Source organism: Ixodes scapularis, unplaced genomic scaffold (assembly GCF_016920785.2).
Source record: "Ixodes scapularis isolate PalLabHiFi unplaced genomic scaffold, ASM1692078v2 PGA_scaffold10__122_contigs__length_95168666, whole genome shotgun sequence".
In the NCBI taxonomy this organism is placed as follows: Eukaryota; Metazoa; Arthropoda; class Arachnida; order Ixodida; family Ixodidae; genus Ixodes; species Ixodes scapularis.
The window spans coordinates 13,683,816-13,708,528 of record NW_024609836.1 but is presented as its reverse complement, the minus strand read 5'-3'; the positions used below and the strand labels follow the sequence as shown (position 1 = coordinate 13,708,528).

At 46.3% G+C, this 24,713-nt stretch overlaps 1 protein-coding gene across 1 annotated transcript in view; it reads right to left on the bottom strand.

Annotated features, from left to right (window-relative positions):
* The window catches only part of LOC115317337, a 61,311-nt gene that overhangs the window by 16,266 nt on the left and 20,332 nt on the right, over positions 1 to 24,713 (bottom strand). Inside the window, exon 4 of the mRNA XM_029976966.2 lies at positions 7,384 to 7,455. Coding sequence (XP_029832826.2) covers positions 7,384 to 7,455 — 72 coding nt within the window. The remainder of the gene's footprint in view (positions 1 to 7,383; positions 7,456 to 24,713) is intronic.

The following is a 24,713-nucleotide window of genomic DNA, read 5'->3' as shown; positions in this document are numbered from 1 at the left end:
GTCATAGAACTTGGTTATATTGGCAGCATTGATACTCCTACAAGTTGTGATAGCTACGGAGCGCTTTGTATCTATTCGTTTTCGTTGAGAAGGAAGAATGCAAAATATAGGTAAGTGATCACTGACTGGACAGGAAAAGATTCCAGAAATTGTTTCACTCGGTAGGTCACTTGTGATACATAAATCGATTATGATCGCACTATCCCGAGTTATTCTTGTTGGCGCAGTAATTACGTTACTGCACCCGAATGATTCAATAGTATCGAGGAACTGTCGGCACAGCGGATGCGAGCCAGACAGATCAATATTAAAGTCCCCTATTAGTATGATTCTTAAATTCAGTGAGGTAATATGCCCCAAAAGTTTAACTACGTAATTCATAAATTCGGATATCGCCCCAGAAGGTGGACGATATAGAGCAACCACTACGGATCCTTCACATATGGCAACAATTGATTCGTAGTCCCTAGTTACATACGAGTATTCGGACATAACACCATACCCTATGCTTTTACGAAAATACAGTGAAACGCCCCCTGCTTTTTTATTAGATCTGAATACGCCTTCGCTCTTATAGCCCTCAAAACTAACCTGATCACTTGTATTATAGACCCAAGTTTCCGTGAAAGCCAAGACGTCGAAACTATAACTCAGAGAGTTCAAAAACATAGTAACATCATCATGTTTATTTACAATACTCCTCGCATTCAAATGACAAATAGAAAAATGTCTTTTAAGAAATGATACGTTATCTTGCAGAAGTTGTTTAAATGTACCCTGGCTGTAGTACAGGGACATGAGTGTTGTGTCAGCCATTTTACGTTATTTTGCCGAGATCATCCTCGGATTCAATCTTAATAGCGCGCAGGCCTTGTGCCTTTCGTACAAACACCGTTCCGTTTTTCTGCCATGTAAACGCGTACCCTTGTTCACGAGCCTTTGTCTTCGTCATCCACTGCAGCTTTTTGTTGGAGGCAGTCAAATTATCAAAGAAGCGGACATTCAGACCGCTATCTCTTAAGCCGCCCCGTTTCGCCAGCCACTGATCACGCGTCACCCGCGACAAAAAGCGTACCAAGATTACCGGACTCTTTTCTTGCTTGGGCGGCAGCCTGTGTAGCCCATCCAAATCATTTTCCGTCAGTTCACTCAACTCTAGTTTTCTTGCGATTTCATTTACTTTGCTTAGCAGATTTTCATTTTCGCTCCGTGGAAGTCCATGTATTTCTAAGTTCTGCGTCGGCTATACTGCTCCAGGCTGTTTACTTCTAGTGTTAACCTCTTTACTTCTTCGGTGCTGCCCTGCGTCTCGACATTTGAAACTCGTTTTTTGAGATCGGAGATCTCTTTAGACTGTTCCTTCATTTGCGCGAGCACTTGGTCATACTTATCCGACAATTCCTGGACTTTCTTTTCAATGTTAGAGACAGTATCTTTCACCGACATCAACGAGTCCACCTTTTCCCGTATGGTTACGAGATCGCCCAGTTTGTTGTTCATTTCAAGCAGCAGTCTTCCGAAGTCAAGCTCCGGCTCTCGTTTGTCTCTGCTCTGCGCCTGTGCTCCCCGTGCTTTTGAAGTACGACACGTCGGGCATCTCCAGGTTTTCTTTGCGTTTTCCCCCCTAGACTTAAACGTGCTTTCGCTGACACCCGAGCAAGCACCCAGGTGATAGGCATACTCACAGTCACAACATTTAGAAAACATGCCATCATCTGGAAGCGACTGATTACAATGCATACACAAATCAGAGTCAAATGGTTCGCCATTGGCCATTCAACACAGAACCTAATGCCTTTTCACAGAAGCAGCGGCAGCAGCGGCAAGGAAATGAGGAACATATACGTATCGATCCTATAAATATAATTCACCAACCTGAAAAGTTCGACGACGAGGTTTAGCGGATGCTCTCCTTGCCGCCACTGCTGCCGAGCAAATGTGAACTGGCCGATCGCGCTGATCGCCTTTATCGCAGATCCCTGATGACGTGGCTTCGCTGGCTTGGCCTCGTGTCTCTTCGTGCGTTGACGATCCCAGGGCCAATGCGTTCAGCGGTCAGCAGATACGCAAGTTGACGATCCCAGGGCCAATACGTTCAGCGGTCAGCAGATGCGACTTCTGAAAAATTCGACGACGAGGTTTAGCGGATGCTCTCCTTGCCGCCACTGCTGTTGAGCAAATGTGAACTGGCCGATCGCGCTGATCGCCTTTATCGCAGATCCCTGATGACGTGGCTTCGCTGGCTTGGCCTCGTGTCTCTTCGTGCGTTGACGATCCCAGGGCCAATGCGTTCAGCGGTCAGCAGATACGCAAGTTGACGATCCTAGGGCCAATACGTTCAGCGGTCAGCAGATGCGACTTCTGAAAAATTCGACGACGAGGTTTAGCGGATGCTCTCCTTGCCGCCACTGCTGCCGAGCAAATGTGAACTGGCCGATCGCGCTGATCGCCTTTATCGCAGATCCCTGATGACGTGGCTTCGCTGGCTTGGCCTCGTGTCTCTTCGTGCGTTGACGATCCCAGGGCCAATGCGTTCAGCGGTCAGCAGATACGCAAGTTGACGATCCCAGGGCCAATACGTTCAGCGGTCAGCAGATGCGACTTCTGAAAAATTCGACGACGAGGTTTAGCGGATGCTCTCCTTGCCGCCACTGCTGCCGAGCAAATGTCTTTGACAAAGCCAACTCCAGGCTCTGCGGCATTTAGTTTTCCCGACGAGATAGGAGGGACAGGCTGTCCCGACAAGAGCGGCGGAAGGGCGAGAGCGCACGTCGGGGGAAAGGCGAACGGAAACCTTGGGGTGGAGTCGGCATCGAGGAGAGGTGGCGTCGGAGGCACTCCTCAATGTCCTTTAGTCGCTCTCCAAGGTGGGGTTACCGGTGGCTTGGCGGAAAGCCTCGGAGGCCTACTTGTCGGTATTGGCACCTCCTATAGACCTGGTCGGCCTCGCCGCAGTGATAACACCGCGGTCGTTGACCAGCCGTGCCCTAAACATCTTTCTTCCAAGGCACCGGTTGTTCAGTGTGGACGAGTTCGGGCTGCCATTTCCGACGCCGGAAAGTCTGCGGCACTTGCTGACATCGAGGCGGCGTCCAATACTGCCGGGTAGCTTGCGCCTGTGTACGAGCTACTGCGGCATATGCCAGGATAGCTGCCTCAGATGCTGCTACGATAGCAGGAGCCTCCGGGTGGATTGCCCGTTGAACGTTCTAATGGAGACCTTCTCCTATCGACAGCGAAGCCGTCTGGTTGGCAGCATGCAGGACCTTCCTGAACTCTTCCCGGACGACGCCCTCCGGGAAGAGCGATAAATCGCGAATGCCTGGGATGCTGAAGTCAAGATCGCAGCTAGATGGCTCGACGGCAGCGAGGCCGGAAAGTCTCTGGTAGCGACTGGATCGGGCATGCAGAGTACGCCTGATGTTCGTGGCCTCGGTGACAAAAAACTATTCGACTGTTGTCGGAGGGCTGCGAGCAAGGCCACCGAAAATATTGTCCCTCACTCCCCGCATGAGGATTCTTGGCTTTTTCTCTTCTGTAGCCTGAGGGTCGGCACGGGCGCTCAGGCGCATAATGTCCTCCACGAAGTCGGTGACGCTATCGCTGGGGCACTGGGTTCTGGTTCGAAGTCGGTCTTCGGCTGTGTTTCGGTGGTGTTGGTTGAAAAACCTTTCATTCAGATTGCACTTTAAAACGTCCCACAATGTCAAGGAAAACTCATAATTTTCGCACTACCGCATCGCAGTCCCCTCAAGAAAGAAATAGACGCGCAGGCGCTGCTCGTCAGTCAAAGCCATTGAGGCAAGCAACGCGTTCGTACTGGTCGATCCAGTCCTCGACGCCTTTGTATTTTTCGCCATTGAACGGGTCCGTGGTCCGACGGTTAGGAAAATGATAGTAGAAACGGCCGGTGTCTGCGACTGGTCGGCCTTCGTAACCTTTTTTGGCTTAGGCTTGTCCAGCAGCAGACGAAATTCAGGAGGCTGTCACTGGGTGCGGCGGCTGGCCCGAGTTTCAGGTCCCTCAAAAAGTGGTCTTCTCGCCGGGCTTAGAATCGCGCTTGGTTGACGGGTCAGAGGGGGCGATTGAGTAACCTTTAACAAAGGGTCCTATCCCGCTTCTCTACCAAGCGAGCGCCGGTACAATCTTCGCCACCACGATGCCCAGTTCCAGCTCGGCTAACAGATGTGGATCTGAGCACCAATTCATCGTCGCAGCGAGGAAGAGTTAAATTGGTGCTTCGGCCTCAACGTTAACTGCCTGAGGTACCTGAACTACAAGCAGTTGCCTGACGGAAAAAGAACATTGTCACGCTGCCGTCTCCGACCCGAAGGTGATTCATGTCGTCCGGTTCGAACTCAATCCGTTTGCTTGAAGCTGGTTAATTCTAATCGCGGCAGAACGTTAACCGGATTTCTATACAGGAGAAATTTTAAGTCATGTGACCAGCAGACTTTGGAAGGCGTGGAAACATGGCGGTGCTCCTACGAGCGAGCGTCGCTCGCTTTGGAACTAATTAGTCGTACTGGCTGCACTCTCGGGCACATTTGTCAGAAATAAATGGTGCAGGAGGCTGTATCTCTCCCTTACCTTACTTACAGCGCAAAGCATGGGCAATTATCGAGCCAAATACTTTAGATTGTTTTTCGATTCTGGTTACTTCTAAGCATAGAGGGATGCGGTAATTTTCAACATGGCAACGTTTTTGGAATCCTAGTGGATTATCTTGGACTTGATCGGCCGTGCATTGATGGCCCTCAGAATCTGACCGCGTACCAATTTTAAATAAAGCCGAACTACGCGTCTTTCTTTTCATGAAGAAGGTTTTATGTATCGTTCTTACATGCTGGCCAATAATGCAGTTGGTGTTCTCCTGCCTTTCGATGCTCACTTTTTTGCTAATTAGTTTCTAGCACTAAACTTCGTCGACCTCATTCACATTGGAAGGGGAATTTCACCGATGCTGATTTTGACTTCGGACAGTCAACCACTGAATAATTTTCCAAACACTGGTTGATTGGGTTAACATTGCTTAAAATTTGTACTACGAGCAACAAAATGTTTTTTCTTATGCTCAATTGTATGCCGCGCTGCGTCGCGAAAATCGGAAAGCGCGCGTGCTTTGATTTCCCTGAAGAAGTTTAAAAAAAAAACATACTAATATTCGCTTCAACAACTAGATGACACGAGCTACCACCCCATAATAAAACGCAGAGCTATCACGCATCCAGCCCTTGTCAAACTTGGTTAGGTACTTGTACGTGCCTAGTAGGAAAATTGCGGTTAACTTTTTACCCCGTTAAATTTAACCGGCTTCATGCGAACGGGCCAACTATGCTCGATAGGACTGAAAATCTCTGTTTTAGGTGATTCTTGTAGTTTCTGCTTACCTTGTTTTGAGTTGTAAATTTTATTTTGGGTGGCATCGCTACAATGAGTTTTTTTTTTTTCTTTTTTTCAAGACGAGGGAAATGCCGCATGCGAATAGCCGAGTTAGCAGCGTGATTGACTCCCACACCGCTGGCTGGGGTTTGACCCCGTCAGTGCTTGTCCTCATTATCTTTTGTTTGCATGACTGGAATGTTCCAGATGACTCGACAATCTTCTTGTTCGTTCGAGCACAGAAACTTCTGGATTCCCACGGGCTTACAAATGAAGCTTCGCATGGCTGCTTGAGGCAGTCGTCCTTCCGTCGCGGTGAAAGTATGTACGGTCTTTTTTGTTTCTTTATGTTCCTCGGCAGAAGGTCGTCGCATTAAACGTTCATTTTAAGTTTTGTTATTCAAGTTTATGTTTTTATTCGTGACATTATTACATGACCTTCCTACCACGTAATACGAGATGCCGAGGAAGTCGCACTTTTGAATCATGACGATCGTCAGTTGCGTCTGCTCTGCACAAGCCTCAATATGGCGGCGTCCACAACAATATGGCGGAACGGAGTGGTGATACTCAAAGCGTAACTCATTTAGTGACTCAGGCCTTAACCACCCTCAAGTTCATGTCTTTGCCTCAAGGTAACATACTCAAGGTCGCGTAATTAAGATCACGTAATGATTGTGGCTGAAGCACAAAATAGCGTACTCAAGGTGACGTAAGCTCCGTTGGAATAAGTACCGATTGCGTAAGCCCGGTAGCTGAGGCTGACGTCACCTGACATCCTTGATATTTCCCTCTACGTCGTTCTAGATGTCGTCCCTGACGTCGTCCTAGACGTCGTCAATGACGTCGACCTCAACATTGTTCTTGAGTTCGTCTTAGAGGACGTCATAGACGTCATTCTTGAGGTCGTCGTGGATGTCGTCCTCTACACTGTCCTTGATGTCGCCCTAGAGGGGGTCAAGGAGGGCGTCTTAGACGACGTCCTCGACGCCGTCTTTGATGTCGTCTCGACGTCTTGCTCAATGTCCTCCTGGACGTCCTTGACGTCGCCTTCGATATGTGCCCGGCATATGGCCACGCGCGTTGCCTAGGGAGCGCGTGCGTGCCCGAATGGTTACCATGCTTGGCTGTCGCGCGGAAAGTCCAGGTTCGATTCCAGTCAGCAGATTGCTCTTTTATTCGTTCTGTCAACTTTGTGTTCTGGTAACATCCCGAACCTTACCGTCTGATTGACTTCCGTATGTTCGACGCTCTAAATCTTGTACGCCGAAAGTTCCAGGAACCCACGCGTGTACGTAGGGGACTCCGCATGGTGAGCGGAGTCAGTCTCGCCCTAGCGCTCCATCCCGCCGTTTCGCCGATATCGACGCCTACGACGCTAACCTTCTTTTATTTTGTTTTGGGCACACGTTCGCACCATTCAACGTTTAGTTTCTTCAATTATTATCCGCTTCATCATTTGTCATTCGTGACAATATTACAACCATTTCATAAACACTCCATTTCCTTTTGTAATTGCTTTCACTTACAATGTTCCTGTAAAACTACCGCATTTCATCAAGTTCAATAGAATGAACGAGCCTGTAATATTTGTGTATAAGAAAAAAACGACTCAAAGAAAAAGATAGGTTTGTGACATTAGAACGGTGTAATATTCAAACATCTCATAATTAAAAAGGTCGAACGCTATTTACTTTCACTTAATTTGGCAAGTAAAAACTATATATAAAACGAATTCTCCAGAAGAAACTTCAAATTTATTGGCCAGTGTGTTTGGGAATTATAGCTGTTGGAACGCTTCTGCTGGGATCTCAACCTAACGGGGGCAGTTATTTTCTTCAAAGGCAGATCTCACACACAATAATGAAAATAACTCTGATGTGTGCGAATTAAATATATTAGAACAGCACGTAAAATCTTAAATCTAATTAACCTCGAATACCCCTTGCAAATAACCAGATTGCCCAGCACTTGGACCCTTTCATCACTATTAGTACTTACATGGTTTATATTCTTTCACTGAATACACGACGCACTCTTCTCCGACATAATGAATGGTCAGTGTATATTGGCCTGAAGAAAAAAAAATTGTGACTCGTTTGAAGTTTCACTTGTATATCTAATGATAATTATAAAAATGTCAGTTTTATTTCGCATATTTTTGGTTCTTTGCACTTCAAGATAATGTTACAATAAATGAACTGTTGGCGAATACTGAGCATTATCCAGGGTCGAATGCTTAAACCCATTCATTTTTTAGTCACATATTTTAAATCCATGCATAAGTTTCTACGTACTCTGATGTTCTTTCTGGGTATACAGGTTGGCAACAAAGCTTCGTAAGGTTTTGACAGTGTAAGAATGCACTTCTGCACTCTATCATATAGCTTTGTATTGTATCCCTTTTGAAAGAGGCAAATATGAACTCGGCTTATTGGAAATATTGTATTCATATGAAGGTGGCGAAAATCAATAAAAACTTATTGTTATCCGATTAACCCAATACGCACGATGGGAATTCATATCGGAGCACAATATTCCGATATAGTATGCGGTGATTGGTATACAACGGCATAATGGAGCACAATATCCCGATATAACTTGCGGTTATTGGTATACCACACGATATCGAAGCACAATATCCCGACAGAACTTACGGTTATTGGAATAGAATACTACACCGCGTGCGTATTGGTGACCGACATGGACATACTGTGCGGCCACACGATATATAAATATCGGTCGTCAATCACAGGCCCAAAGTATAATACAATATGATATGGCGTGCATTTATCTCAGAACGGATACCAAGTTACCAACATGAATTACGTCGGCATATACCGCGGTCTAAGAGGAAACGTAACGCGATATTGAGCGTCCGTGAAGCAACATGTGGATATTGGTATGCCCAGATATATGACATCGCGTGAGTGATATCGTAAAACAGCACGAGTTACCACACGGCAATGCGCGAGAGAAGGATACTAGGTGTGGATACACACGGAACACAAACGTTCTGCGTTGCGAACACATTAACATTGATCGACAGTGGAAGTATGTACGGCTGTTGGAACAACACACAGTAACCACAGCTCCGCGCGCTTGAATTGCTAGACAACCACCAAACTTTAATTAAACATGAGGAAGATGTATAGAAAGGGGGGGGGGGGGACAACGAAGACTTGGAACTAGAAAAAGAAACATTTATTGACCTGAAGTTTGCTTTTATAGATGAAGGAGGGGAGGGTGAAAGATGCCACGCTGGAAAGGGGGAAAAGCGATGGGAGAGGGTGTAGAGGCAAGAGAGTGAAGGGTGGTCCCGTGAGGTTGACATCTAAGAGCCTAGAGAACGCGGAAACGAGGGACGTCAGCTCTGGCCCCAGGACGTGAAGACCCTCCTGGACTTCATTTCTGACGCCATCCACGAGACGGGTGTCATAGACTTTCAAAATTCATGTGGCGTCTCGCTGTCCTCATGTCTCGAATTGACTCAACTGAATCTCCAATCAACGCTTGTTGAATATGAGGGTAAAGTGTACTTACAAAAAGCCGTCTACAACTCCCTTTAACGCCGAATTGGAGCGCAGCTCTTGAGAAAGAGGAGGGAAGGGCACTGAGGGGAGGGTAGACCCCTCCCCCTTCTCCTCTTCCTCCTTTCATTCTTTAATATGCTCCGGGGGGTCACCTGACCTCGGGGGGAGGGGGGTCACGTGACCTTGGGGGAAGGGGGGTCACGTGATCTCGGGGAGGGGGGCCACGTGACCTTGGGAGGAAGGGGGGGTCACGTGATCTCGGGGTGGGGGGCCACGTGACCTTGAGGTGACCTTAAGAGTGGTCGTTTGACCTTGAGAGGGGTCACGGGACCTTGGGGGTCACGTGACCTTGGGGTGACCTTGGTTACGCCGACGCCGACGCCGCTCAACCCGGAAACGGGCGCCCAAGAGCTGCGCTCTAAAAGCCGCCGTTTGTATAGGGTCTTGCTTGGCTCCCGCCGTCAGCGAAATTTGCCTGTTCTATGTTGACACCAAAGTTCAGTCGGACCTTCAACGAGATTTTCCCAATGTGAAGGTTTTTCGTTGTGTTCACGATTATCTCATCCTACACTTTACCATCTCCGACCCTGCAGCCGCAGAGAGCGTGTTTCAGAGGAACTCACATGGGCTCACGTTCAACAAAAAGACCTCCTCCCTTGAGGGCTTACACTTAATGGATCTCAGGTTGGTCCCGACTAGCAAATGTATCTGCTGGGCTCACCAGCAGAGGTCCGCTAAGCCCGCTCTTCCTTTCAACAGCTCACACTCGAGGAATGTAGAAAGTAAGATCGTTCGAAACCTAATTGCTTCGGCAAAGGTTAAATCCTGTCAGCACCTTTCCGCCCCCAGCCTATACAAGCAGATTAGTCGCCTCATAAAGGCAGGATACCCGAGAGACCTGATTGAAACAACAATCTAAAGACTTGCCGCAGGGTAGAAGTCGAAACTCCTCCCTTCTAAGTCTCGCTTCGCATGCATTCCCTACATACGTAACACCTCACATCGCCTGAAATCTATTGCGCTCGGCTTCCACACCAACGTTGTATTTTCCTCTAAGTTCGGATTAGCTTCTATTTGTAGAAAAACCAACAAACCCGTCCAGCGGCCCCGTGCCAGAAAAAGCACCAGATCAATTATTTAACCTGCTGCAAAGAGTGCGTCTATTCGATTCCCATGACCTACAGTGCTAAATACCTCGGACAGGCGGGACGATGCCTAAACGATCGGGTGAGGGAACATGCAAACGAGATCAAGAAAGCAGCCTCCGAAACTTCGAAGATTCGTTACCACCCGATTGCCAAACACACTTCTGAGAGCAGCGAACCCTGTACGGCCGACCTTCCCTCAACCACCAGGATTGGAGGTCACGCCTCAAGATACGGACGAGAGATCATGGAGGCCTTCGACATGCACCACAGTCACAACAACTCCGGGTCCCCGTCCACATGCTTATCCAGGAGAGAATAAACTTCCTGGGGCTAGAGCTGACGTCAATCGTTTCCGCAGCTCCAAGCGATTAGATGTCAACCTCACGGGTCCGTCCTTCACTCTCTTGCTTCTACACCCTCTCCCATCGCGTTTCCCCCTTTACAGTGTGGCGTCTTTCACCCTCCCCTCCTTCACCTATATATGCAAACTTCGGGTCAATGAATGTTGTTGCTAGTTGGAAGTCTTCGTCGTCTGTCCTCCCTTTTTATGCATCTTCGTCGCGTTTAATTACTGTTACCAACACGCTCGTTTTGTACTTAACCACCAAACCATTCAGAATAACCAGCTGGAACATCCGCGACCTACCTTTTAATGAGAAAGCACAATAACGACGTGCGTATTGGAGTGATCGTTTTCCAACAAATGTTTATTGCAGTTGTTGTAATGCAACACAAGTTAATCGCCAAACGATAAACCCGACGTACAGGAATACAATTCGATGTTGCAACGCAACATCACAATACAACAAGAAACTATCGGTGTTAGGACACCACATCGAATACGATATCAATACGAAGTTACCGACGGTGGGATATAGAACATCGAACACGGTATATAATTGGAGGTCACCGGTGTTGGGGCCCAAGTCGAACGCGATACGTGACAATCTCGGTTCGCACTATAAAATAATGAGCGTGAATAGGTTTCACAGGTCACGTGCTTGTAGTCGGTTCTTACGCGCACATTTATTGATATTGAACCACCTTTCTAGGTAATCCTACGTCGTACACAAAATACACGATGTCATGCGAGCATATTTCATCCACCACTCTTCGTCGCCCGTTTCGCGAGATTCACACACTGCATAAAAAACGACGTGAAAAATAAGTCCATTTGCAAAGTAAAATGATATGTTACAGCCTTACAGCCTCGTTTTTTTAAGAAGATGAGTTTTAATCGCCCACCCGCGCGCGCCAGCTCGCGTTCCGGAGGCAGTTCGGAGGGTGCGAGCCTGCGCTGTAGCCGAGGCCGAGCCGGCCGAGCCCGAGCCGCCGAGCCAGCCATAGAAGCCAGCAGAGCGGCCGAGGGAGCCTCTGGAGCGGCCAAGCCGAGCCGCCGAGCATGCGCAGTGCGCAGCAGGTGGGCGTCGTTGACACTACCCGGCCCGGCGCAGCCGTCTGCGTGCCGGGCCAGGCCGGCGCGCAGACGGCGGCGCCGGCCCGGCCCGCTTTAGGCGGCGCAATTCCACCCAGCAACTTGACGTCGCAACGCCAGAAACACAGGCCGCCCGTGTTCACACGCAGCAACCGAATCGCTACGACTTGCCATTATTACCATCAAATTTGATTTTTCTTGCACTATTTAGATGGGCAGTTATATAAACAAAAATGTTTTCTTACATGTTTATATGTGCTGAGAATACTAAACCATCTTTTTAAAACGGTTTATTTCCAAAAACGATCTATTTCAAACCACAGCCAAATCTTTAGCTGCCATCATCACCACCACAGGGGTGTCACGTGAAAATATCGGATTCCCCATTCGTTACTGCCGCTTCACACTTATCCTAGTTGGTTGAGTTGCTCCTCCATTTCGAGCCGAACCCGATCTCAGCGATTGGTGTTGATCTGGGAAAACTTAGGGAACAACCCGCCAGCAACCTCGAAATTGCTGCAAAAGTTGCCCCGTCTGAAGTGCGCCTTCCGGAAATGAAATCAAGGGCAGTGGAGATCTGAGTTCAAGCCAACGTGGAGACTTTTTTTTTTTGCCTTTTTTTTGCCTTTTTTTAGTACACACACACACACACACACACACACACACACGCACACGCACACGCACGCGCGCACACACACGCACGCACGCACGCACGCACGCACGCGCGCACACAAACACACACACACACACTCTTTTTAGAGTTTTCATGTATAGACACGTAATTTACACAACAATTCACATACAGAAGTGCTTTTATTCACGCTCTGTGGCTTGCTAGTGCTTGCAATAGTTTCTTGGTGAGCTATTGCAAGCACTGCAAAGGGAGGCGCATCTTCCCACCCTTTGCAGGCTGTGAAGCTGTACGTAGTTTGCACAGCTCTAGCAGGTCGCACCTCGCACACTGGCTTCATCACAATATATAGGTGCTGGAGGAGTCGCGCCACAACGTAAGGCCATATACGGTCGGGTCACAGCACCTGGGACCATTCGTCACTGCACTCAGCTATGGTATGGTGGCATGATCGGAGCATGAAGCTGGGGTACAACTAGGAAATGCTGATCTTCATTACATTTGAAACAATTTTTTTACACTTTTGTGTTGAGTTGTGAGCATTTTAAGGGTGAGGAAGCAAGCATCCGCGAGAGCAAGAAATAAAAATTGAAAGCCACTCTTACTGAGAATCTATTACGAGCACTAGGAAGGCGCGGGGTATAATTAAAACGCTTCTAAAGGTGAATTAGCGTATAAATTATGTGCTAGTGCCTCAAAAATTAAAAAAAATAAAATTTCAATATAGCAAATAAGTGTAAAAATACACACCAGGAGGACTTAAACCAGGAATACTCAGTCTGTAAGATTGAAATTTGACGCCTTAAACCACTTGGCCACCACCCAATTTTATTTTCAGGTCGTTTATCTAGGTATATGAATTTCGTTTGCAGCTGTCCGCAGCAAGAGAGATTGCCTTATTTTCTTTAATTTACTATTCCCACCAACAATGACAAGTGGCCAAGAATAGAACCTCAATTTCGGCCCAGGCACTGTGCTTACATCAAGGCAAGCTAGCATGTCTAGCTGGGCTCATATTTTGTTTCATTTCCCGTTTAAGATTCCGTTGTCGCTCATCAAAAGAAAGGAAAACTGGGACTAAGTCTGACTTATTCTGGTGTGCAGGTACCCTTGGCAGTAAACTCTGCTAAATAGGGCAAAATATATATTATACTTTTTTTTCCGCAAATATGAATTGTTTTAGGAAAATGGGGTACACTATTTGACTAAGGCGAAACAGAACGAGCCTCTCCACCTGGGTCTGTTTTCATCTCTTGCAGACACTATTTCCTGCTTTTTGAGGTTTGTATCAGACTTTTGTGTCTCTGTCCGGCCAAAGCATCTGTGTTAGACTAAGACTGTTTTTCTAGGATATGTGCAGGTATTCTTCGCAGCAAATGGCTGCCAACCAGGAACACGAGCTGGTCTTGCATTATTATTTTTTTGTCTCTCTTCTGCAAAAAACACCCAAGTTTGATAAATACCGGGTTCTTTCTTATACATGCAGGTCTTGGTGGTAAGCACCAGCCAATCAAGGCCAGACGTTTGCTCTTTGCTGCTCATGGCTAGTGTTCTCAACATGAGTGATTGATGCCTATCTGAGTTATGTGTTTCGTTCCTCACTGACACTTATATCCTGTCTTTACAGTGGTCTTGTGTCATGCTTTTGTGTCTCTGTCCTGCCAAAGCATATGTATTAGACTAAGACTGCGTTCTTTCGGATATGTGCAGCAATTCTTGGCAGCAACTGGCTGCCAATCTGGAGCAGGAGTTTGTTCTCGGCCACCAAGAGCAAGTCTTTTCAAGGCGAGTCACTCAAGGTGAAACTCATATAGGCAGGCTTTCGCCTGCCTATATGAGTTTCAGCATTTTTCAAGGAGCGCAAAATCAAAGCCTGGGGGTTGGCTATTGCAGAAATGTTAACTGGGAAGCGCATAGGAAGGGAGTTTTAAAAAAGTATCCACCTGCCTCAACAAGTGAAACCGAAGCTGAAAACGTGGGTTCCATTTGGAAAACAAATATTGTCAGCCGAGTTAACTCGGGGGCACCACGGAGCAAACAAGCCACGGTACGAGTATGCTTGGTTCAGGCTTTCGTAGGTGTGGTCTGCGACTCGGTGTTTTCTAAATATTTTATTTTTTCTAAAAGTGTGGTGGTCGAATATTCGGGGATGGGCATTGAGTCGGAATGTTAAGGTAAAAATTCATCCACATGCCGAGATTTATGTGCCTTTTCCCCCTAGCAAGGGGAACAAGGCCTTCAAAATTCTGGGTTCGGAAAAGGGGTGCGTCAGTATTGACGTCTTATTTTACATCACACCTCTCAATTTAAAACACACTATAAATGACATGCCGGAGATTCGTTTGGGTGTACTTCCTCTCAGCAAGTATATGGTTCTGTCTCAAAAAGGTCCAATCTGATGTTGACCGCACCTCAGGTTTCCACCGACGATTTATCAAGACGAGACCCAATCGGGACACTAGGGAACAGCGGCTTAAGCGAAGGAGGCTACATATACGACAGCTTCTTGCGGACAAGAAACGAAAATAGATTGATGGTGGGTGTTTCATTTGCTGCGCCTTTTGGTGTGCACATTATGTTTGTTGTTTCAAGGTTCCTGCAGAGTTTAATTTCAACTATTGTAAAATACCGAGCATGCGCCAAGATCGCAAATGCGTCTACCCCCTGTTTTTGGAACAATCCGAAAATAAGCAAAGGGCATACCAGACACCCTTTTACCTGTTTTCAGCTATGCTCAAAATATTGAAAGAACATATCAAGCGCCCAGGTGCCGTGGCGTAGTTGCCACAATAGTGGCGATCGCGGAGCTGACAGATGAATGCCTGGCACAAGCCATGGCATGGCCTTGGGGAACCTGGGAATCGAGATTAGAGATGTAGCGCAGAAATTGGAGGCAAGCGGCGAAGGTGAGCGGAGTTAACGGAAAACAAGGATGAAAGGGGGTTCCGTCGTATGATGCAGCTATGTCCCGTGCATGTAATTGTGAGTGTGCTGTAGGCGGCTACTCAAAAAAATTGTTACTTGTACGTAACTAGTCGCCAATCTCACTTGCAGTTGCCACGGCCCACAAGCCGGCAGGCGCCAGTTCGCTCTCGTTCAAAGGTGAGGATTCCAGATTTTCTTGTTTCCTCTGAAGCAGCAATACTCAAGCCAGACAAGCTGTAGGGAATTTTTAATTGACGGAGCTCAGAACGACTGGGGACGCTTTCATTGAAGCTTGTTTTGCTGCAACATACTTGGGCAACACATTTGTCGAGGTGTGTCCAGTTTTATCGCAAGAGGCATATTATGTCACGCGCATGTAATTTTGAATTTATGCTCCTTAGTGTGCTGTAGGTGGCTACCAGTGATGTGATTGCTCCGCTAAACTGCGCCAAGGGGCTAACCCGGCTACATCCTGCTACATTTTGCCAAAATATGGATAATCTGGGCCAAGCCTGCGCCAAAGGACCAATTTAGGTCGCCTTCCTTTCAAAACTGAAACTAAACTGAGTATTGTAATTGTGCAGGCGTGAGTTATGTGGCGCAAGCGGCCACCTGATACAAAGTACCATGCATCAATTGTCCACCCGGTCTTGCATGGTTTTCCCAGCGTCTCGCGTTTCGCGCTCTCGTCTTGTGGGTCTCGTCTCTCGTCTCTTTTTTTTTTATTTATTCAGCGATAGACCCGGATATGTGCAGACGCTACGACACTAGCGTGCCGAGTACCAGCTATGCCGTCATGGTGTGAAACAAAACCACGTTTTCAAGCGGCAGGAGTTACTTTGTGAGCTGAAGCAAGGGCCGTGGGAAAACGATATTTGGTCACCGCCTTTCAGTCACTGTGGTCGGGTGAATTTGAATGTTGCCGTCCCCATATCACTGCAGATATGGTACTTTCTAAAATGAAGCTAAGTACCGCTGCATATTCATCACCATTCGTGTTCTTGTCTAAATCATACGTTACTACAAGCATCTATCTTTGATTCAAAGACTGTTTTGTCAAAGTATTGATTATCTAGATGCCTCTCGGTGGGCATTCTTTCGAGAAGGACCTCGGTACGTGAAAAATTTGCCGTGAAGGAAAGTTGGTGAAGAGAAGTGAGCTAAAGCAAAGAAGGCAATGTCTGCACGCGGTCTTGAGTCTTGAGTTTAGTCGTTTGTCTTGAGTTTAGTCGTTACACAAAGCGCTCCGAGGACGTTTTGAGGCTGGCTTGCAATCTCTTGCATCGATGCACTCGGGTTCTTTATTTTAATGTGTTTAGCTTGTACCTTGTTTGCTGGCCTGGCAAGCACGCGCCATTGCACTATTTTTGTCGCATGCGGGAAAGTTACATTTTGAGTACAATTTTGGGGATAAGTTAGCGTCGGAGCTGAGGGGCATGGTTTCGGTTTCGATCGGACAGCCGTTGTCTGCGCTTGTGCGACGAAACATGCCCAACGGCAAGCCTGCCGAAGTCGGCCTCGCGTGCATGTGAACATGATTGCGTGACTGAGGCACCAGCTGGGACGTTTGCAGTTCATTGTTTTACGTTTGCTTACTTTGACGAACATCTGGCACGTCGGGAACCAGTAAAACGGTGGCAAGCGGTTTTTTTTTTAAATTGCTTGGTAATGCCTACAGCACTGTACACTTATGGGATGTCTGATCAGTAAAAAAAGAAGCAGCGAGTTTCGTCAGAACACGTCACATCAAAACACAACACAACACAAAGTGCCCTTCGTTTGTACAGCACTTAAAACGAATATTTTTATTTTCCTAACAACATCTGCTCCAAAATCCACTTTTGTTGCTCCGAAGCACTGTCTTGGCGGCTCCAAAAGCCGTTTCTCCTCCTCCAAAACTGTTTTGGTTGCTCCAAAGGTCACATTTGCTGCTTCAAAACATTGTTTTGGTTGCTTCGAGACGTGCGCCAAAATGGCTTAGGCCAATCAAATCACTGAGCTACTCAAAGATATTGCTACTTGGACGCAACTAACCGCAAATATTTCTTGTAGTTTTCATGACCCACAAGGCAGAAGGTGCCAGTTCATTCTCGTTCAAAGGTGAGGATTATAGATTTTCTAGTTCACTCTGAAGCAGCAATACTGAAGCCAGACAAGCGGTACGGCATATTTAATTGACGCAGCAAAGAACGACTGGGGACGCTTTCACTGAAGCTTGTTTTGCTGCAATACACCGCTTGTTTGGCTCCAGTATTTCTGGAGCTCCAGTATTTCTGTAGGCAACGAAACGTGTGCCCAGTTTTGTCACTAGAGGCATAATATGTCACGCACATGTAATTTTTAATTTATCCAGCTTGGTGTGCTGTAGGTGGCTGTTAAAAGAAATTGGTACTTGAACGCACCTCATCGAAAATCTTTCTGGCAGTTTCCACGGCCTAAGAGCCAGCAGGTGCCAGTTTGTTTTTCCTTAAAGGGGAAAAATTCCAGATTCCCGAAGCAGCAATACTGAAGCCAGACAAGCTGTAGGGCATTTGTAATTGACGGAGCTCAGAACGACTGGGGGCTCCTGCATTGTAGCTTATTTTTCTGTAATACTCGCGGACGACATTGACGTGGGCCCAGTTACGTCGCAAAAGGATATGTACGTCCCGCGCATGTAATTTCGACTCTTTCCGACTTAGTGCACTTTACGTAGCTACTCAAAGTAACTGCTACTTGGACGCAACTAATCGCAAATCTCTTTTCCAGTTTCCACGGCCTACAAGCAAGCAAGCACCAGTTCGTTTTTCCTCAACGGTGAGCATTTCATACACTCTAGTTTGGTACGAAGCAGGAATAGTGGAGCCAGACGAGCGGAGACGTATATTTAATTGACCGAGCTTGGAATAACCCGTGGCAGTGGAATTAAAGCTTATTTTTCCGCAATCAATTCAGACATATTTTTGAATCTATCCGGCTTAGTGATGGATTGCTACGTGTCGCGAACTAATCACTTTTTGTACCTTGCAGTTTCTATATGCGTGCAGCTAGCAGGGGCTGTTTTCATGAAAAGGTGACGATTTTAAATTCTGCTTTCAAACATCAAGTTTTTGAATGAGGGTCCTGAACAATTAACTTTCTTCGGCAGTAAATGTGAGATCCTCCAGTTTAGGAATATGTTAAATATATTTGGTATAGATGAGCCCAGTGTTTTTCCTCTTTATTCATAATTTGACAAGTGCAACATTCTTTTTTATTTCATCATTCTGAAATACACACAAGGAGAGACTGCGTTGCAAAGAAATGTCGTGCTGAACGTGATATTCCAACTCGTATATAGTTTTATTGGTAGCCGATATGATATATTGGATTCCAATATCCATAATACGCTAGAATTGCTAACACTTCTGTGATCCCCATACGACACATGGGTATCCAATAAGGGTTATACAGTATGGGTTTCCAATGTATTTAGCGTATTATGGACATTGGAATCCCATAACAAACCCTTATTGTAATACAATACAATAAATGTAATGTTTTCCGATAGACTGTCCATATACTATTGTAATACAATAAAAATATATTGTTTACCAATATCCACATTACGCTGTTCATATTTTGGTTTCTGAAATCAGCTCCGTTGTAAAACGAATTTCCATGTTAATTTTCGCTCTAGCAGTCATTTTATATATTTTATATAATTTCGCCATGCAACATTCTACTACCTTTTTGGATCCTGTCGCTTCATAAAAGAGTCGTCCCTCCAAATCTCGACATTTCCGAAACGGCCTCTGTGTTCCGACGTCTGTTGATTAATTCGCTTTTTACTAAATAAATTTTATTCATGTGCTTTATATTGTTCTATTAGCGTGTTCTGAGTGGGGTCATGTATATTATTATTGTTTGTTTCTTCCTTATAGCGTTCTTATTCAGGTGCATCGATCTAAATACCACTGAGAGAAAGATAAAAAAGGCCTTGAGGATAGTGAAGGCCAGGAAGTAAAGGTCAGAAAGGAGACAGATATTCTATTCGGGTTCGCGCATCTCCCGGCAGGGGCACTACAGGGTTAGAGCTCCGCCCGAAGGCACCGTGACGTTCTTCGCGCTTTTAAAAAAGTGTTCGCGAAAAAAGACAGCTCCTGGAGCTCTTGTCACGCTGCGCCATCTCACGACGTCCGTCTGAAGCGGAAGCGACCCTCTGACACACTTTTTCCGTGGTGAGGTGGTGCCGTTCAGTCATCTTTCTCTATAAAACATAGTCACTGACATTTAAAGGAAAATTCGAGAAGACACCCAAGACTGCTTACTTAAAGGAATGCTAAAGCGTTTCTTCACGGAGTGCCTTTCTCCAAGCAACGCGCCACGTCTTCCTTTCGCACATGGCGCTCCGGAGGTGACATCACGCTCCGCAAGTGCGGAGGCGCGGCGAACACCGCCGGCTTCTCGACGGCTTCCGTGACAAAGTATTGCGTTGCTGGGTTTTTCTTTCTGTTTTATTTCGAAGGCGCGTCCGGTGTGACCTTGAGCGCACCCGCCGCCTTCAGTGACGAAGCATCTGCGTTGTACTTTCCCTTGTGTTTTATTGCAAATAAAATGTAGGTGCCGTTTCGCCCAGCAAATACGAATTTAGGTGCCGTTTCGCTCAGCGAATGGGAGTTTAGGTGCAGTTTCGCCCAACCAATAGGAATCGAGGGGCCGTCTTTTGCCGTCTTCACTGCACGAAAGATTTAATGCGTTCGCATTAAAAGGCAGCACCTGGCTTATTATATTTACGTTTCTTGTTTATTTATTCGTTCACTGGTGTTCTTACCGGGTAATGCTGAAATGTTTTTGGCCGGGGAGAGATCATAAAATGCTCGAGACTCGCCACGTCCTGAGTTTCTTAATCTGTTTGTGACCATAGTTGCTTATCTCGAATTCTGATATATTAAAAGCGCCAAATATGGGCATTTTCTGTTTCCTGTCGTTCTCAGTCACGTGAGTTCCGTATCTGGTATGCGGGACAAAAAATAATAAAACGGTTCAACCTGGAATATGCGAGAATATATACATAAGGCAAAGCAAGAATGTGCGACAATCACGCATTTTTGGTTAACACCTTTCAACGGCGTGGATAGATCAAAACGGTGTTTTACCGCATACCAGAAATGGCGACATTCAAGACAGTTGCGCCCTTCTGGAAAAGGAGCATACGAGAGATCAGAAAAAAAAATGCTTACAGAGCCACAGCCTTCGGCTAGTAACTCGTTCCAGCATAGGTTCTTGTGTGTGTGTGCGCGCGAACGTGCGCGCGTGTGTGTGTGTGTGTTTTTCTTGATATATCAATTATGTCACAAGGTATCACGCACGTGTGTAAACATGACGTGCACTTTGACTACTTCGGTATATGCGTCCTTGTGCACCTTTAAGCTAAACATCAAAGCGTTATGGTACTGTAGACGGCGGAATGAAGGATATATACATACACATCGTCAAACTAATTACACTTCAACTGGAAAAAAGCTAAAAAGTAAACGTATAAAAACTATGAGTCATTCCACTCCGTGAAGGTGGATGACCAGCGAAACTGTTTAGCACACGTCATAGACGAGACACAGAATTTTGAACAAAGGAGCGAACACTTTTATTGTAGTCTTAATCGGTGATAATTATTTCGCGTGGACGACTGTCGCCGCCCTGAGGAGCAGGAGGGAACTAGACACTCACGAAGGGACCGCCAACCGGCGGAAAGTAGACAGTAGGGAGGCTCTGGTTAGGGTGAGCGGGACTGATAGATAGGGGGTCATGGGATATGGACGCCATGTTATTGATAAATTTGGATAGGAGCCGACGGGGCAAAGGGTCGTTTTATTTTCTAACCCAGGTCATAAAAGCCAATTAATACGCTTGAAAAATTTACGCAATGTATAAATTATTACTTTTTTGTAACCACCGGTTTGGTTTCAGTAGGTATAGGTATTTGTTTTACGCACAAAATGGTAAATTCCGCCATCTTGGACGTTTCTGCTTGTCTGGCAACCCTGCTTCCTCCTCTCGACGCGATTCAGACCGCCAGGGTAAAATGCTTTTTTGCCGATTAGTGTAGTGCAATGGATATATTCCAGAAGGTGTATAGGCATACCGAGGCCGCTACCAGCGGACCACTTGGGTTCGGCGTGCAGCCGCGACCGTGGGGGCGATCAAGAAACCGTTCCTCCGAGACGCTCAACGACACGTTAGGCCTACGAACCGGGCCCTGTGGGGCGCAAGTGTTTTTTTGACGCGGCGTATCGGGGCACAGCTAAACGACGGAATCTAGTGGTGGTGGCTGTGGCGACACGGAAACCAGGCAAGAGAGGCGCCTAACATCATGACTCCACGGAGGAAGACAATGACATCCAGTGAAATGGAAAAGGCAAAGAAGAGGGGAAAGCGAGACAAGGCGGCAGTGGAGTGCGAAGGCTATGAGAAATGGGTGGATATCAGCGAGGACACCGTTCGAATCATGGACGGAGGCAGTGAACAGTACGTACAAATGTACGGAGTGCAAGGAAAATGAGGTGAGAAGAAGCATTTTGGAGGAGAAGATCGAACGGCAAGTTAATGCCTTGAGAGAGGCAATGAGAGTGAAGCTGGAGGAGGCAAAGACAAAGAGAGCGGCCATTGAAAGTAGGGTGTTGGCGAAGCTCGAAGAAGATAGGACCTTGAGAATAGCGGCGGAAAAAAAACTGAAAGCAGTAATGCAGGAAAAAAGGAAGAAGAGAGAAAGATGAGGGCAGGTGTTTAATGACTGGATGAAGTCATGTGAACCAGCGCAAATGATCAACGGGGCAGAAAACGCGCCGCAACAGCTGAAACCGGGAAACGGTGTCAAAGAAAAGAAGACATACCACACAGACGGGGAAGAGACAGATAGCTTTTCCCAAGAAGAGACGGGAAGTGGAGATCTGGATACGGAGCAGGAGACACAGACGACTGGAGGCCAAACACAAAGAGGCCAGCACAGGAACTACAAGGAGGCCCTCATGAGGCAGAGGACAGACCCAGATGACGGGACAAAGAAACAGGGAGAGGAGAAGATGATGGACAAGAGAGTCTTAGTGGTAGGGGACACTAATGCCTTCGATAAAGAGAACCACACTGAAGGTGGTAGATTGCGACAAGAAAGTTCACTTTGTGACAAAGCCGAGAGCACAACATAGAGAGTCACTGGAGAGAGCAGAGAGGGATGGGAAAATATCAAATGCAGAGGCAGGGATGGTGGTCATACATGCGGGAGTGACAGACGTGCAAGGCGAAGAGGCCGTGAAAGAAATGGAAGCGGAGCTTGGGAAACGGCTTTAGGACTGGGCCGCGAGAGCCACGAAACACTCCTTTATGGTGTATGAAGTCCCAGAAATCAAGGACAAGGGGGACCCACTTAGAGAGAGGTTCGCCAAGTGGAACAGGCTATCAGAGAGATCAGCCAGCAGCTGGGACCGAGGGTGGAGGTGGTAAAGAACACAGGAATGGGAGATGACATGGAAGATGGCTGCTACAATAGAGATGCGGCAATTAAAGAGGGACAAACACTGGGTAACAGACTATGAAGTTTTATTAGGACTGAAATGCAAGGGGAAAAGCTTGACAACGATGAAAAGACGACGGGAAAGAATGGAAAGCAGGCTGACTCTGGACCACAGACTACAGCGACTCGAGGAACAGCTCCAGAGGATGTGTCCCCCACAGGAACATGCCCACTAAGAAGAGAATGTAAGAGAGATGGTGCCTGCAACAACACGAGAGGGCGAAAACACAAAAAGGCACCAGACCAGAAAACAAGGAAAAACAGACGAGCAAAAAAGAAAAAGAGGAATGTGAAGATTGTCTTTCTAAATCTGCACGGAGGAAGAAGAGCAGGAAAATAGGAAGAAGCCTTTCAGATGTTACAAGACGATAATATTGGAATTTTCGCAGTCACAGAGACCCACCTCAGGGATGAAGAAAGACACCCGGATTGCGAAGAGCTTTTTTGGGATGGGGTACCCTAGCAAAAATAACGGTTTGAAATTAGTCCGGAAAGTGAAATCCGGACTAAAATCATACCGGAGTCACACCGGAAAGGCGGCTTCCGGTTCGCACAAACCGTGAATTTTCAAATCCGGTTCAAATCCAAATTGTAGGAATTCCGGAGAGGCAAATTCCGGTTCGCTCATACCGTGATTTTCCTAATCCGGTTCAAAGTCAAATTGGAGGAATTCCGGACAAGCAAATCCCGGTTCGCTCAAACCGTGAGTTTCCTAATCTGCTTCAAAGTCAAATTGGAGGAATTCCAGACAGACAAATTCCGGATCATACAAACCGTGATTTTCCTAATCGGTTCGCACAAACTGTGATTTTTGGAATCCGGTTAAAAGTACAATTGAAGAAATTATAGACACACAATACGCGGTTCGAACAAACCATTCCTTGCCAAATTCGGTTAAAAGGCAAATTGGACAAAGTCTAGACTGAAAATATCCGCTTTGCACAAACCATACTTTGCCATATCTTGTTCGAAAGAAAATCGGATCAGCCGCCTGATTCCGGAGACTTTCATGCGTATGTTTGAAACATCAAGTTGCAAACAATCCATCCCGATACCGTACATGCTGCGTCGATCAGAGCGCAGACCCCAGAAGACAGCGAGCTAATACGCGGTGTCAAAAAGGTGACATCAAGGCGATTTTTGCGCAAGTCATCGCCATCTAAATCCATCTAGCTTTTTCTATGCACTCTGCAATACTTGTTCATTATTATGCTTAAACTATGTTTTGTTATTTCTAATTATTTTTAAAAGCAAATTGCTTGATAACTGCCAAATAACCTTTTTCACATAATTTTCTCCACATAACAACAAACAAAAACGAGAACTAATTTGATGCCACAGCTAGATGTACACACAATCGGAAAGTGTCATTTCAGTATTTTTGAGAGCTTTCCTGTGGTCTCCTTGTTTATGCCTGCGTGTTCAACATTGTATTAAGGTGCACATGCTGGCAATTTCAAGGGCTTTCGTCAATATAGGTACGCATAGCAGGGACTCAAACCGTAACCGTAACCGAAACTGAAAACCATTTAGGAACGAAAATTTTCAGTCACCATAATCGGAACAAAATTGTTATTTGAAATTTAAAAAAAAACGTAACCGTAACCGTAAAGTATTTACCGGTAACCGGTTTTAACCAATATTAGCCGAAAAAAAATAGCTTTTCTCAGGTATGACCTGGAGGAGGGATCATGAAATATCCTGGCGATTTGGCAGAGTTACTTTCAGCGAGCGGTGCATCTGGTCATACATTTCCGTTCAATCTAACTTTAGGATTAAGGATAATGAGTTGGGATCAGTTTTTGTGCTGATAATAAAAACGTCTCTATTTCTAAATCTGTCACACTCCTACATCGCTCTATGTATCAGTATGTGTCGCCTTCAGTGTAATAACTAATAAGTTAGAATTCTCATATGTCCATCGAATTCGGTTCTATCAAAACCACCGATGTTTCTGACATGCAGTAGCCAGTATGAAAAAACGAGGGAGATTGACCGTCATGCAGAGCTGGCGGAAGGGAAAACCTGGTATTCATTTAGTCTGAAACGTGTCGCTAGTGACAATTTTGAGACAACACAGAAAGAAAACAAGTTGTGAGAGGTTCGACATTGTCGTTAAGTGTGTGTTTCA